General features: G+C 41.1%; 1 protein-coding gene across 2 annotated transcripts in view; it reads right to left on the bottom strand.

Annotated features, from left to right (window-relative positions):
- Positions 1–13968, bottom strand: part of LOC129815167 (immunoglobulin superfamily member 21-like) — a 309353-nt gene that overhangs the window by 94061 nt on the left and 201324 nt on the right. For both annotated transcript variants that reach the window (XM_055868652.1, XM_055868651.1), the window contains exon 4: positions 9052–9170. In XM_055868652.1, coding sequence (XP_055724627.1) covers positions 9052–9170 — 119 coding nt within the window. The remainder of the gene's footprint in view (positions 1–9051; positions 9171–13968) is intronic.

Below are 13968 nucleotides of genomic sequence, written 5' to 3' on the forward strand. Positions count from 1 at the left end.
GTGGAGCGATGGGTAATGCTGCTTCGAGGGTGGCTGTTGTCGATGTGTTCCTGGTTCGAGCCCAGGTAGGGGCAAGGAGAGGAACGGAAGCTATACTGTTACACTGGCAATACTAAAGTGCCTATAAGAACATCCAATAGTCAAAGGTATATGAAATACAATTCGTATAGAGAGAAATAGTCCTATAATAACTACAAACTAAAACTTCTTACCTGGGAATATTGAAGACTCATGTTAAAAGGAACCACCAGCTTTCATATGTTCTCATGTTCTGAGCAAGGAACTTAAACGTTAGCTTTCTTACATGGCACATATTGCACTTTTACTTTCATCTCCAACACTTAGTTTTTTCATATTTAAACCAAATTGAACATGTTTCATTATTTATTTGATGCTAAATTGATTTTATTGATGTATTATATTAAGTTAAAATAAGTGTTCATTCAGTATTGTTGTAATTGTCATTATTACAAATAAAATAAAAAAATTGTCCGATTAATTGGTATCAGCTTTTTTTGGTCCTCCAATAATCGGTATTGGTAACGGCATTGAAAAATTCATAATCGGTCGACCTCTAGTCTGAATATTTTCCGAAGGCACTGTATACACCGATCAACACTATTTCATATATATTTTCAGTGTATACAGTGCCTTCGGAAAGTATTCAGACCCCTTGACCTTTTCCACATTTTGTTCCGTTACAGCCTTATTCTAAAATTGATAAAATCTTTTTTTCCCCCTCATCAATCAACACACAATACCCCATAATGACAAAGTGAAAACTGGTTTTTAAAAACACTGAGGTAACAAAATGTGGAAAAAGTCTAGCGGTCTAAATACTTTCCAAATGCACTGAATGCACGGACAGATTGCATTTGGATTACTGATGCAGAGCTATTTGGGTTGTTAATTCGATTCGTTCTGACATTTCTTGATTTCTTGATTTTGACATTTGACATTTTACTGCACTGTTAGGAGCTAGTAAGACAAGCATTTTGCTGCACCCGCTATAACATCTTTTAACTTTAGGTTAAATTTATTCGCACTAAAGAAAATGAGTGAAAGAGAAAACAGTACAGATAACAAACTGGTGAAAACGGTGTGCAGGTGAGGTTGGAAGCCCAAAAGGGCTTATATGAAAACCACACCACAAATATAAGTACAAAACAAGTTTGTTCAATCAGCTAGAGAAATCATATTAATTTTAATTGTATATAATATACTCAGTAGACAAGAAAAACAAGAAAAACACTTTTGATTTTGTGTGTGTGCATGTGTGTGTGTGTGTGAGAGAGTTAGGCTACATGGAGGGGATTATTGGGTAGTTTGGTTCATCAGGCTGACCCACAGTCTTCGCTTGAAGTTATTGAGGGATGATGAGGTTTTAGCAATGTGAAGATAAGAATTTCAGAGTACGGTACCTCTGTATCTGATAGAGAATGTACTATCTGAGGTGCGGCAGCAGGGAGGGTAAAGGTCATTGCAGTGTATTGTGTTATATAGATGGATTTCAGAATTAACCTGGAAGAATCCATTGAAGGATTTAGGTAAACTGTTTGGGATGTATGAGAATTTGTAGATGAAAGTGCATAATTGATGTACATGTTGTAAATAGACAAAATATTGAATTTCACAAAGGTACAGATGGAGGCAGGTAACTAGACGAGGTGGCTAGTCTTGCACATGTATTTTGCATGATGAGTAATTTGTGTAGGTAGGAGGCATATGTACTTACCCAGACAATATTATAGTGAATTATATATGGGTAAATTAAGCTATAGTATAGAGTTAGCAAGCCTGATGAACAAAACCACTAATCTTTCTGATGATACTGTACCAACAGATTTCGTCACTTTGCAACAGACAAAAATTTAATATGATCTTTCCAGGATTACTTTTCATCAATTAGAACTCTGAGGAATCTAGTGGATGTGACTTATTCTATTTCATTCCCACCAATTGAGATTCTGTCTCTTTTCCCCAATTTGTTTTTACTGTATGTGTACCCTCCACATTTGTTTTTATTATTATTCTTACTAGTGAATACAATAAAGTTTGATATTTTTTTGTGTGCATTAGTGTGACTCATTAAAATATGATACAGACAAAACAGCCCGGGCAACATTGGTACATAATTAGTTAAATGGGTTGAGAGGAGTATGTATTATGGAGGGAAAGAGGGTGGATCAGAGAGACAGTAATGGGTAAATACATCAAGGACACTGTGTGCTCGTGACCTTAGGCATTAATGCATAGTGTGGTGGCATACACTTCCTAATGCATGTGATGAATCTGGCATAAACTGAGTCTTTCTCAGGAGCGGATGATGATTAGCCCATTGTGTTCGAGTCCTTCCTTACATCAGGCATGGGATAGAGGTGCTCTCTCATCTCCTAACAAGCCCAGGGCACAGGGGGAATAGCTGCATCATAGCCATCCATCAAAATCCCACTGCCCCCCTATCCCTAAACTCTGACCGCTAAAGCATGAAACATACCAAGAATCTGACTGCCGATAGACTGCCGATAGGTACTTATCACAGTAGGAGGCTGTTCCTTCTCTTGCTAGAACAAAAGCTGTACCTGCTGCTTGTCAACCCGATAGCAATGAACCTACAGAGTATACTTATAAAATCGAATGCTCGTCAGTGACTTTGAGCCAATCAGTGAATACAAACCCCCACTTGAGGGAGCCAAAAATAAAAGGGAAAAATAAGGCCTTTTCTCTGTACATCCATGGATGAGCCAGTCACACTTCATATGCAAAGTAGGCTATGGCAGGGTTTCCCAAACTCGGTCCTGGGACACCCCTTGTTGCTGGTTTTTGGGCTGGCTGTGACCATCTGGCTAGTATCAACAAGGGCTTTCTACAGAATAGCAACATTATCGTAGATGGCTTCGAATCTAGATCATAAGCAATATGCACGGATATGCATTGCCAAACAATGCTACTGCCACCTTCTGGTTTGGAGTATTTAAACAAGGCTGAGTGGCTAACGACTTCCATGGTCTTTGCTATGTGAACACAAAAGAGATTGATTACCGAGTCTCTGTTCAGAGGTGCTAAATACTGTCGACAAGCAAATGTTTGACAATTCTACCAGTGTGTCTGAGCTTTAACCCTTACTGCTGTGTCTGCAGGCGTTGCTGTGTTTGGGAACGACTGGAAGGTCATTAATCCAAGCCGTTTATAAACGAGTAGCTAAATATACATAGTGCTTAATTACAGTGCTTAATTAAAGAAGGTATCCCAGTTTTATAGGATGAGAGAGTAATTAGTCCTATACACCTTAGAGCCCATCTCACTGTTCATGGGTATATACAGTTGAAGTCGTAAGTTTGCATACACCTTAGCCAAATACAATTCCTGACATTTAATCCTAGTAAAATTTCCCTGTCTTCGGTCAGTTAGGATCACCACTTTATTTTAAGAATGTGAAATGTCAGAATAGTAGTAGAGAGAATTATTTATTTCAGCATTTATTTCATCACATTCCCAGTGGTTCACAGGTTTACATACACTCAATTAGTATTCAGAAGCATTGCCTTTAAATTGTTTAAATTGAGTCAAACGTTTCGGGTACCCTTCCACAAGCTTGGGTGAATGGGTGAATGGGTGAATTTTCGCCCATTCCTGCTGACACTGAGTCAGGTTTGTAGGCCTCCTTGCTCGCACATGCTTTTTCAGTTCTGCCCACACATTTTCCATAGGATTGAGGTCAGGGCTTTGTGATGGCCACTCCAATACCTTGACTTTGTTGTCCTTAAGCCATTTTTACACAACTTTGGAAGTATGCTTGGGGTCACTGCCCATTTGCAAGACCCATTTGCAACCAAGCTTTAACTTCCTGACTGATGTCTGGAGATTTTGCCGCAATGTCTCCGCATAATTGTCCTACCTCATGATGCCATCTATTTTGTGAAGTGCACCAGAACGTTCTGCAGCAAAGCACCCCCACAACATGATGCTGCCACCACCATTATTCACAGTTGGGATGGTGTTCATCGGCTTGCAAGCATCCCCATTTTCCCTCCAAACATAACGATGGTCATTATGGCCAAACAGTTCTATTGTTTCATCAGACCAGAGGACATTTCTCCAAAAAGTACGATCTTTGTCCCCATGTGCAGTTGCAAACTGTAGCCTGGCTTTTTTATGGCGGTTTTGGAGCAGTGGCTTCTTCCTTGCTGAGCAGCCTTTCAGGTTATGTCGATATAGTACATGTTTGACTGTGGATAAAGATACTTTTGTACCTATTTCCTCCAGCATCTTCACAAGGTCCTTTGCTGTTGTTCTGGGATTGATTTGCACTTTTCGCACCAAAGTACGTTCATCTCTAGGAGACAGAACGCATCTCCTTCCTGAGCGGTATGACAACTGCGTGGTTCCATGATGTTTTTACTTGTGTACTATTGTTTGTACAGATGAACGTGGTACTTTCAGGTGTTTGGAAAGCTTCTAAATCCATGACATCATTTTCTGGAATTTTCCAAGCTGTTTAAAAGCACAGTCAACTTAGTGTATGTAAATTCTGTCCCACTGGAATTGTGATACAGTGAATTATAAGTGAAATAATATGTCTGTAAACAATTGTTGGAAAAATTACTTGTGTCATGCACAAAGTAAATGCCAAAACTATAGTTTGTTAACAAGAAATGTATGGAGTGGTTGGTAAACTAGTTTTGATGACTCCAACCTAAGTGTATGAAAACTTCCGACTTCAACTGTAAATAACAGCCCTGCTGCCTCATGAAGGGTATCCTCTAAATTCCATCTTTGTGCCCTGCAAAGGTTACAACAAGGGATTACTTGACATGCCGTTTAAACGCAGAGCGTGTCGCCCGAGATGCTCTTCATCAAGAAGGTGAATCTAAGCCTGACATTCAGTCAGCTGATGTGTTTTATAACCGACACTTGAAACACTGGAGGTCAATAGATCAGTAGACAGTTGTCTTGATATGGCTCTCAATGTTCCTCTGAGATGCCGGACAACCACATGTACATACTGGATAAACAATAGCGGCATTGCCATGCCGAGCCAAGGTCAGTCTGATCTCTAAGATATAAATTACTACTCCTAATATTTGAAATGTCACAGAGGTAATAACAAATAATGACTCTATTTCTACCATTGGGAAAAGAGCTATTCATTTTCTTCATTTAGCAATGTCTGGAATTATGACCTTTGCATGCGATTTACAGGAGATTGATATGTCGCTGGAACTCTAGTAAAATTAAATTCCTTAATCTTTTGTGGTTAGTAGCAGTCAGTAACTGCACCTTTGGTGCTGTGAAAACATCAAAACCAACCCAATCACTGTATCTGAAACTTCCCTTTCATTTCACATGTCTACTAAATGACTGTTCTATACCTCATGATTCATTAGTTATTCAAATATGGACTAAATAAATAAATGAAAAATGACTGAAGAGGTCACACAGTTTAAGATCTACAAGGGTTCTCTGATTTCCATTTCAAAACACAGCTCTTGGATTTAATTGATGTCATCATTTGCTCAAGTGAGCTAAAATTGAACTAGTGATTGTTTTAAGATCACTTGTATTGGTGTTAAAATGTTCCCTGTCTGGCTACATTTCCACTGGAACTATGGGCTCAGTAGAGAGATGTGTGAAACACATGCACTGAATCAAATCTTTATGCCCAATACTGCATGTGACAGAGCACTAGCTAACCAGTAAAGAGGACAAAGAGGAAGCAGCTGTAGCAATGAATATGATGCATTGTCACCCTACAATACGTTTGCGAGATCAAAGCATGTAGAAGTAACTGCATGGCCATGTTAAACTATAGATGAACTGGTGAATAGGATATTATGTTAATTTTCTGATATTTCATAATGGTTGGACATACCCTGTCAAATGTATATGTTTTTTCAAAATTGCTTTAACCATAAGATGACTCAAATGTTTTCTCCAGCACTCTCTAACCCGTTAAAACTTCTTATGGCTGCAATCACGTCACCGGGATGATATGACAACAGCCAGTGACAGTGCAGGGCGCCAAATTCAAACAACAGAAATCTCATAATTACAATTCCTCAGACATTCATGTGTCTTATATCATTTTAAAGGTAATCTTGTTGTTAATCCCACCAAAGTGTCCGATTTCAAATATGCTTTTCAGCGAAAGCACTACAAACGATTATGTTAGGTCACCACAAAACCACAATAAGCACAGCCATTTTTCGAGTGAAAGATAGCTTTCACAAAAAGCAGAAATAGAGATAAAATTAATCACTAACCTTTGATTATCTTCATCAGATGACACTCATAGGACTTCATGTTACACAATACATGCATGTTTTGTTTGGTAAAGTTTATTATTATTTAAAAAATCTGAGTTTACATTGGCGCGTTACATTCACTAGTTCCAAAAACATCAAAGTGATTTTGCATAGCCACATCGTTTCAATAGAAATACACATCATAAATGTACATGATAATACAAGTTATACACATGGAATTATAGATATACCTCTCCTTAAGGCATCCGCTGTGTCAGATTTTAAAAAAACTTTATGGAAAAATAAACCATGCAATAATCTGAGACGGAGCTCAGAACAATAGCCAAATTAGCCGCCATGTTGGACTCAACAAAAACCAGAAAATACATGATAAATGTTTCCTTACCTTTGATGAACTTCATCAGAATGCAGTCCTAGGAATCCCAGGTCCACAATAAATGCTTGATTTGTTCGATAATGTCCGTTATTTATGTCCAATTAGCTACTTTGGAATTGTTTACCAAACGCGCTAACCAAAGTCACAAAGCGCGTCCACTATAACGTGACGAAATGTCCAAAAGTTCCGTAACAGTCAGTAGAAACATGTCAAACGATGTACTGAATCAATCTTTAGAATGTTGTTAACATACATCTTGAATAACGTTCCAACCGGAGAATTACATTGACTTCAGTTGACCTATGGAACGGAGCTCCCTCTCACATGAACGCGCCAGTTCAATGCGTGGGCACCTCATGGCAATGATTACTCATTCCTGTCTCCTTCGCCCCCCCTTCACATTAGAGTCATCAGACAAAGTTCTATTGACTGTTGACATCTAATGGAAGCCGTAGGGAGTGAAAACTCATCCAAATCTCGCTGTAATTTCAATGAGAGCTTGGTTGAAAATCTACCACCCCCAGAAAAAATCCAAACAGAAAGTGGAACTTCTCAGGTTTCTGCCTGCCATATGAGTTCTGTTATACTCACAGACATAATTCAAACAGTTTTAGAAACTTCAGAGTGTTTTCTATCAAATACTAATAATAATATGCATATATTAGCAACTATGACCTAGGAGCAGGCCGTTTACTCTGGGCACCTCTGTGCACCTTTCATCCAAGCTACTCAATACTGCCCCTTCAGCCATAAGAAGTTAACTATTTTAGTCCAATGGAGAAAAGAGACATCAGAATAAAAAGTTTTTGGTTTACTTTAGCATACCTTTGAGATATAGTTTTAGTGGATAACTGTCAATAACCATTGATTATAATAGCATTGCCTAAATAATCCTCTATCATTGCCTTAATAATCCTCAAGGCAAAAGTCTCCCATGCCTTGATGCATCACCAAACCATTGTGAATTTAAACAGTTGAGGATAAAAGTAAAGAACATAAACTTTTTTGAGTGAAGGAGAGTGGCAAAAGTACCAAGAGTTCGAGGTTTGGCCTTCTGAAACTGAGTGATTGAATTTCTTGGCAGGAGATTCATTAAAATTATAATTCTTATTTATGAAGCCCTTTAAAAAAACTGCTTCCTATTAATTTACTTTTTTCTCTCATTTCTTTCTTTCTCCCTTTTCCTTTTTTTCTCACTTCCCAGTGAACTTGGCACACTAATAGGTTATGAATAATTCTGTTTCAGCTTAGACGGCAATTAGCCACAATGCCAGAGGCCATTCTTCTTCTCCTCCACCAGGGGAGATTTAACACCCAGCTGAGAGAGAGTGTCCACACTTTCCCCTGGCTATATCATTCTTATATCTTGACCACCACCCCTTAACGATTAAGGGGTTAACTTGGGTGAATCCTCTCCCATTGATAAAGCTCTGTTCGCTTAGGTCTGTGAAAAGTTCATCTGGTTTGGTATTTCTTGTATATTGTATGGTTTTATGTTATTATGGGAAAGTGAAGGTCAGCGGAGGAGCTCTGAGAACCAAAACTAGTCTTTGGGTACACCTGCAGCCTAATGTCAAGAGCCATTGGCAGGCAATACGGTGAGGGAACAAAATGAGCAAATGGACTAATTATGTCCTTGTGTTTCTCTCTCTCATGTTTTTGGGAGAAATGTTACTGTTGGTAATTAGCGATAGGCTGTACATAAAAAGCCTTGCTGCTGGACTTCAAACACCAGAGAGAAGTGAGCCAGCTGTCATTAGAGAAAGTTGCACCAACAATTACGACAAAGAGGGAGCGAGAGAAGCAGCTCCTCAGGTCACTGGCAGAAACATGGGAACAAAGAAACAAGTAATTCTCCAAAATAGGGTAGGTTTGCAATTATACAGATATAGACTGGTTCAAATCCCTGTCTAGTAGTGGTCTCAGAGGCAGTATTAGATGGCATTAGAGAGGGGAATGGTTCATGTTCTTTTTTTGTATTTTTGTTGTTGTTGCTCCAGTCATGTTTGCCGTATGGAACTTGGGATTGAATAAGGGAGAGTGAAATTGTGTTTCAGCATGATATAGTACAATCTCCAAAAACACTGCCTCTGTCTACTCTTGAACCTCTTAGATATTCCTCTAGCAGTCCCACTATCATCATGGCTGTCTCTTACCTTCACTCACAAGGAGTGCCAATGTAGATTTCTTGTAATTCTTTGCTGCTTTAAGGTATTTTCCCTTTACATTTATCTTATATAATGTGTGATTTCTTCCATTTCTAGCTATCTAAAGTCAATCCCGTTAGAAAGACCTCAGAACACCCAAGAGATAGAACTGATTCATGTTGCAGGATGTCAGAGTAGAGCAGAGCTAGCCATTTTTGCATATTCACAGTCACAGGCTGACTACAGAGTAAAAATGACTCACACATAACGGTGAGAAAGACGTTTCCCGATGCCAAGACCACCTTTTCTCTCGTTGCTCGGTCGTAGATGCCCACGTGGCATTCATACGGTCCATTGTCCGAGATCCGTACCTCCGGGAGCCTGCAGAGATGAGGCAAACATTTGATTAAAAATGAAATACACAGACAGTTTTTCATAATATATAATTTTCAGATAATTCAATCCACTTGCAAATTGCATGACACTGTCCTTTATTGTGTTCCTGCTTTTCCTCCAAATGTCCCTATTGAATGATGTCGAAAGGAGGTGAACAGCAGACATACTCAGAATACTCAATTTGTTTGAATTCAGGAATAAATAATTTTACCAAAACATCATTCTTTTTCAGGAGCAAAGCCTCCATGTTTGTGTGGAGAAACAAATGAAACCAAACAATTAGAAGCTAGAAGCCTGTGTTTCAGACATAAGGAAGTGGATGGCTGCAAACGTTCTACTTTTAAACTCGGACAAAACAGAGATGCTTGTTCTAGGTCCCAAGAAACAAAGAGATCTTCTGTTGAATCTGACAATTAATATTGATGGTTGTACAGTTGTCTCAAATAAAACTGTGAAGGACCTCGGCATTACTCTGGACCCTGATCTCTCTTTTGACGAACATATCAAGACTGTTTCAAGGACAGCTTTTTTCCATCTACGTAACATTGCAAAAATCTGAAACTTTCTGTCCAAAAATGATGCAGAACAATTTATCCATGCTTTTGTTACTTCTAGGTTAGACTACTGCAATGCTCTACTTTCCGGCTACCCGGATAAAGCACCAAATACACTTCAGTTAGTGCTAAATACGGCTGCTAGAATCCTGACTAGAACCCCAAAATGTGATCATATTACTCCAGTGCTAGCCTCCCTACACTGGCTTCCTGTTAAGGCAAGGACTGATTTCAAGGTTTTACTGCTAACCTACAAAGCATTATATGGGCTTGCTCCTACCTATCTTTCCGATTTGGTCCTGCCGTACATACCTACACGTACGCTACGGTCACAAGACGCAGGCCTCCTAATTGTCCCTAGAATTTCTAAGCAAACAGCTGGAGGCAGGGCTTTCTCCTATAGAGCTCCATTTTTATGGAATGGTCTGCCTACCCATGTGAGAGACGCAGACTCGGTCTCAACCTTTAAGTCTTTACTGAAGACTCATCTCTTCAGTGGGTCATATGATTGAGTGTAGTCTGGCCCAGGAGTGTGAAGGTGAACGGAAAGGCTCTGGAGTAACGAACCGCCCTTGCTGTCTCTGCGTGGCCGGTTCCCCTCTCTCCACTGGGATTCTCTGCCTCTAACCCTATTACAGGGGCTGAGTCACTGGCTTACTGGTGCTCTTTCATGCCGTCCCTAGGAGGGGTGCGTCACTTGACTGGGTTGAGTCACTGACGTGATCTTCCTGTCTGGGTTGGCGCCCCCCCTTGGGTTGTGCTGTGGCGGAGATCTTTGTGGGCTATACTCGGCATTGTCTCAGGATGGTAAGTTGGTGGTTGAAGATATCCCTCTAGTGGTGTGGGGGCTGTGCTTTGGCAAAGTGGGTGGGGTTATATCCTTCCTGTTTGGCCCTGTCCGGGGATATCATCGGATGGGGCCACAGTGTCTCCTGACCCCTCCTGTCTCAGCCTCCAGTATTTATGCTGCAGTAGTTTATGTGTCGGGGGGCTAGGGTCAGTTTGTTATATCTGGAGTACTTCTCCTGTCTTATCCGGTGTCCTGTGTGAATTTAAGTATACTCTCTCTAATTCTCTCTTTCTCTCTCTCTCTTGGAGGACCTGAGCCCTAGGACCATGCCTCAGGACTACCTGGCATGATGACTCCTTGCTGTCCCCAGTCCACCTGGCCGTGCTGCTGCTCCAGTTTCAACTGTTCTGCCTGTGGCTATGGAACCCTGACCTGTTCACCGGACGTGCTACCTGTCCCAGACCTGCTGTTTTCAACTCTCTAGAGACTGCAGGAGCGGTAGAGATACTCTTAATGATCGGCTATGAAAAGCTAACTGACATTTACTCCTGAGGTGCTGACTTGCTGCACCCTCGACAACTACTGTGATTATTATTATTTGACCATGCTGGTAATTTATGAACATTTGAACATCTTGGCCATGTTCTGTTATAATCTCCACCCGGCACAGCCAGATGAGGACTAGCCACCCCTCATAGCCTGGTTCCTCTCTAGGTTTCTTCCTATGTTCTGGCCTTTCTAGGGAGTTTTTCCTAGCCACCGTGCTTCCACACCTGCACTGCTTGCTGTTTGGGGTTTTAGGCTGGGTTTCTGGACACCACTTTGAGATATCAGCTGATGTAAGAAGGGCTATATAAATATATTTGATTTGATTTGAATTATTCAGCCAGCCAGCAGATACGATATGACCATTTTTGAAAGGCCTCGTAAGCTCAATCTGTATTCTGTTCCCAACTAATGTGTCAACAGCGATAATCAAAGTGAGACACTACCAGTAGCATTAAGGCCCTGTGATTAATTTCCACAAAACGGGAACAATTGCCCTTCCTGCCCGGCTGTTTCAGGTGGAGACCTCTGTTGGAACAACGGCAGAGCAACCAGAGCTCCGGAACTCTAATGAGTTCAGCAGTGGGGAGTGTGTGTGTGTAGTGTGTAAGAGTGTGGAGGGTAAGAGGTGATCATTCTGTTGGTGAACAGTCAACCCTGTGTGGGGCAATGATGCACCCTTCCCACCCCCAGCCTATATAGAGAACATGTCCACAGTCACCATTGGGTCACGGCTGCAGATGCTGACTGATAGAACCTCAGTGGCAGTCACATTAACATTGTATTTTATTAAGTGTTTGCTAGATTTGTATTGAAAGGGGGCAACAGTGGACTCCGCTGTGCATCTCATAAACACTGCTCTGATTCAGCCGCTCGTATTTTTCATCATGTCAGATCACATGCCATGAATTTTGCCCAGATGTGCATTGCACTGGAATTTTTTCCACAAATGAATAATAACAAAGTTGACCCACAAAAAAAAAAAAAATCCTTTAGGAGTAGCATGCAATTTCACCCCACTAATTCTAGTTTTGAGGGCACTTTGTCAAACAGTGATTATTATGATGTGATGAGCCCTGGCACCGGTGATACCTATTCTGGCATTACCCTCGCATCCCTCTCAGTGAATTTGGCTCCACGAGCTGTGCCCACCAACTGCCATGTGACTCCAGTCCAGCACATCTCTTCTCTTTGTCTCTCTCTCTCTCTTGCTTTCTCTGTCTCTCTCTCAGTCTCTCTCTATCTTGCTTTCTTTCTCTTGCTCTCTCTCTTGCTCTCTCTCTCTCTTGCCCTCTCTCTCACTCTCTGTCTCTCTCTCTTGCGCTCTCTGTCTTTCTTTGACTTGCTCTCGCTTTCTCTTGCTCTCTCAATTCAATTTCAATTCAAGGGGCTTTATTGGCATGGGAAACATACAGTGCCTTCGGATAGTATTCAGACCCTTCGACCTTTTCCTCATTTTGTTACGTTACAGCCTTATTCTAAAATTGATCAATTACATTTTTTTCCCTCAGCAATCTACACACAATCCCCCATAATGAAAGAGCGAAAACTAGTTGTTTGAAAAGATAACAAATGTATAAAATGAAAAAACGCCAGAAACACCTTATTTACATTACAGCATTCAGACCCTTTGCTATGAGACTCGAAGTTGAGCTCAGTTGCATCCTGTTTCCATTGGTTATCCTGGAGACGTTTCTACAACTTGGTTGGAGTCCACCTGTGGTAAATTCAATTGACTGGACATGATGTGGACAGGCAAACACCTGTCTGTATAAGGTTCCACAGTTAACAGTGCATGTCAGAGCAAAAACCAAGCCATGAAGTTGTCCATAGAGCTCCGAGATAGGATTGTGTCGAGGCACTGATCTGAGGAAGGTACAAAAAAATGTCTGTAGCATTGAAGGTTCCCAAGAATATGAGTGGCCTCCATCATTCTTAAATGGAAGAAGCTTGGAACCACCAAGGCTCTTCCTAGAGCTGGCCGCCCGGCCAAACTGAGCAATCGGGGAAAAGGGCCTTGGTCAGGGAGGTGACCAAGGAACCGATGGTCACTCTGACAGAGATCGAGAGTTCCTCTGTGGAGATGGGAGAAACTTCCAGAAGTACAACCAACTTGCAGCACTCCACCAATCAGGCCGTTATGGTAGAGTGGCCAAATGGAAGCCCCTCTTCAGTAAAAGGCACATGACAGCCTACTTGGAGTTTGCCAAAAGGGAGCTAAAGACTCCCAGACCATGAGAAACAAGATTATTTGTTCTGATGAAACCAAGATCACGTCTGGAGGAAACCAGGTAGCCATCCCTACGGTGAAGCATGGTGGTGGCAGCATCATGCTGTGTGAATGTTTTTTAGCAGCAGGGACTAAGAGACTAGTCAGAATCGAGGGAAAGATGAACGGAGAAAAGTACAGAGATATCCTTGATGAAAACCTGCTCCAGAGTGCTCAGGACCTCAGACTGGGGTGAAGGTTCACCTTCCAACAGGACAACGACCCTAAGCACACAGCCAAGACAACGCAGGAGTGGCTTCATGACAAGTCTCTGAATATCCTTGAGTGGCCCAGCCAGAGCCCTGAACCTTATCGAACATCTCTGGCGAGATCTAAAAATAGCTGTGCAGCAACGCTCCCCATCCAAACTGACAATTCTTGAGAGGATCTGCAGAGAAAAATGGGAGACACTCCCCAAATACAGGTTTGCCAAGGTTGTAGCGTCATACCCAAGAATACTCGATGCTGTAATCACTGCCAAAGGTGCTTCAACAACATACTAAGTAAAGGGTCTGAATTCTTATGTAAATGTGATATTTCAGTTTTTATTTGTAATACATTTGCAAAAATTTCTATATGTATTATGTTTTGTCATTATGGGGTATTTTGTGTAGATGGATGAGG

This window comes from Salvelinus fontinalis, chromosome 18 (assembly GCF_029448725.1).
Source record: "Salvelinus fontinalis isolate EN_2023a chromosome 18, ASM2944872v1, whole genome shotgun sequence".
Taxonomy (NCBI): domain Eukaryota; kingdom Metazoa; phylum Chordata; class Actinopteri; order Salmoniformes; family Salmonidae; genus Salvelinus; species Salvelinus fontinalis.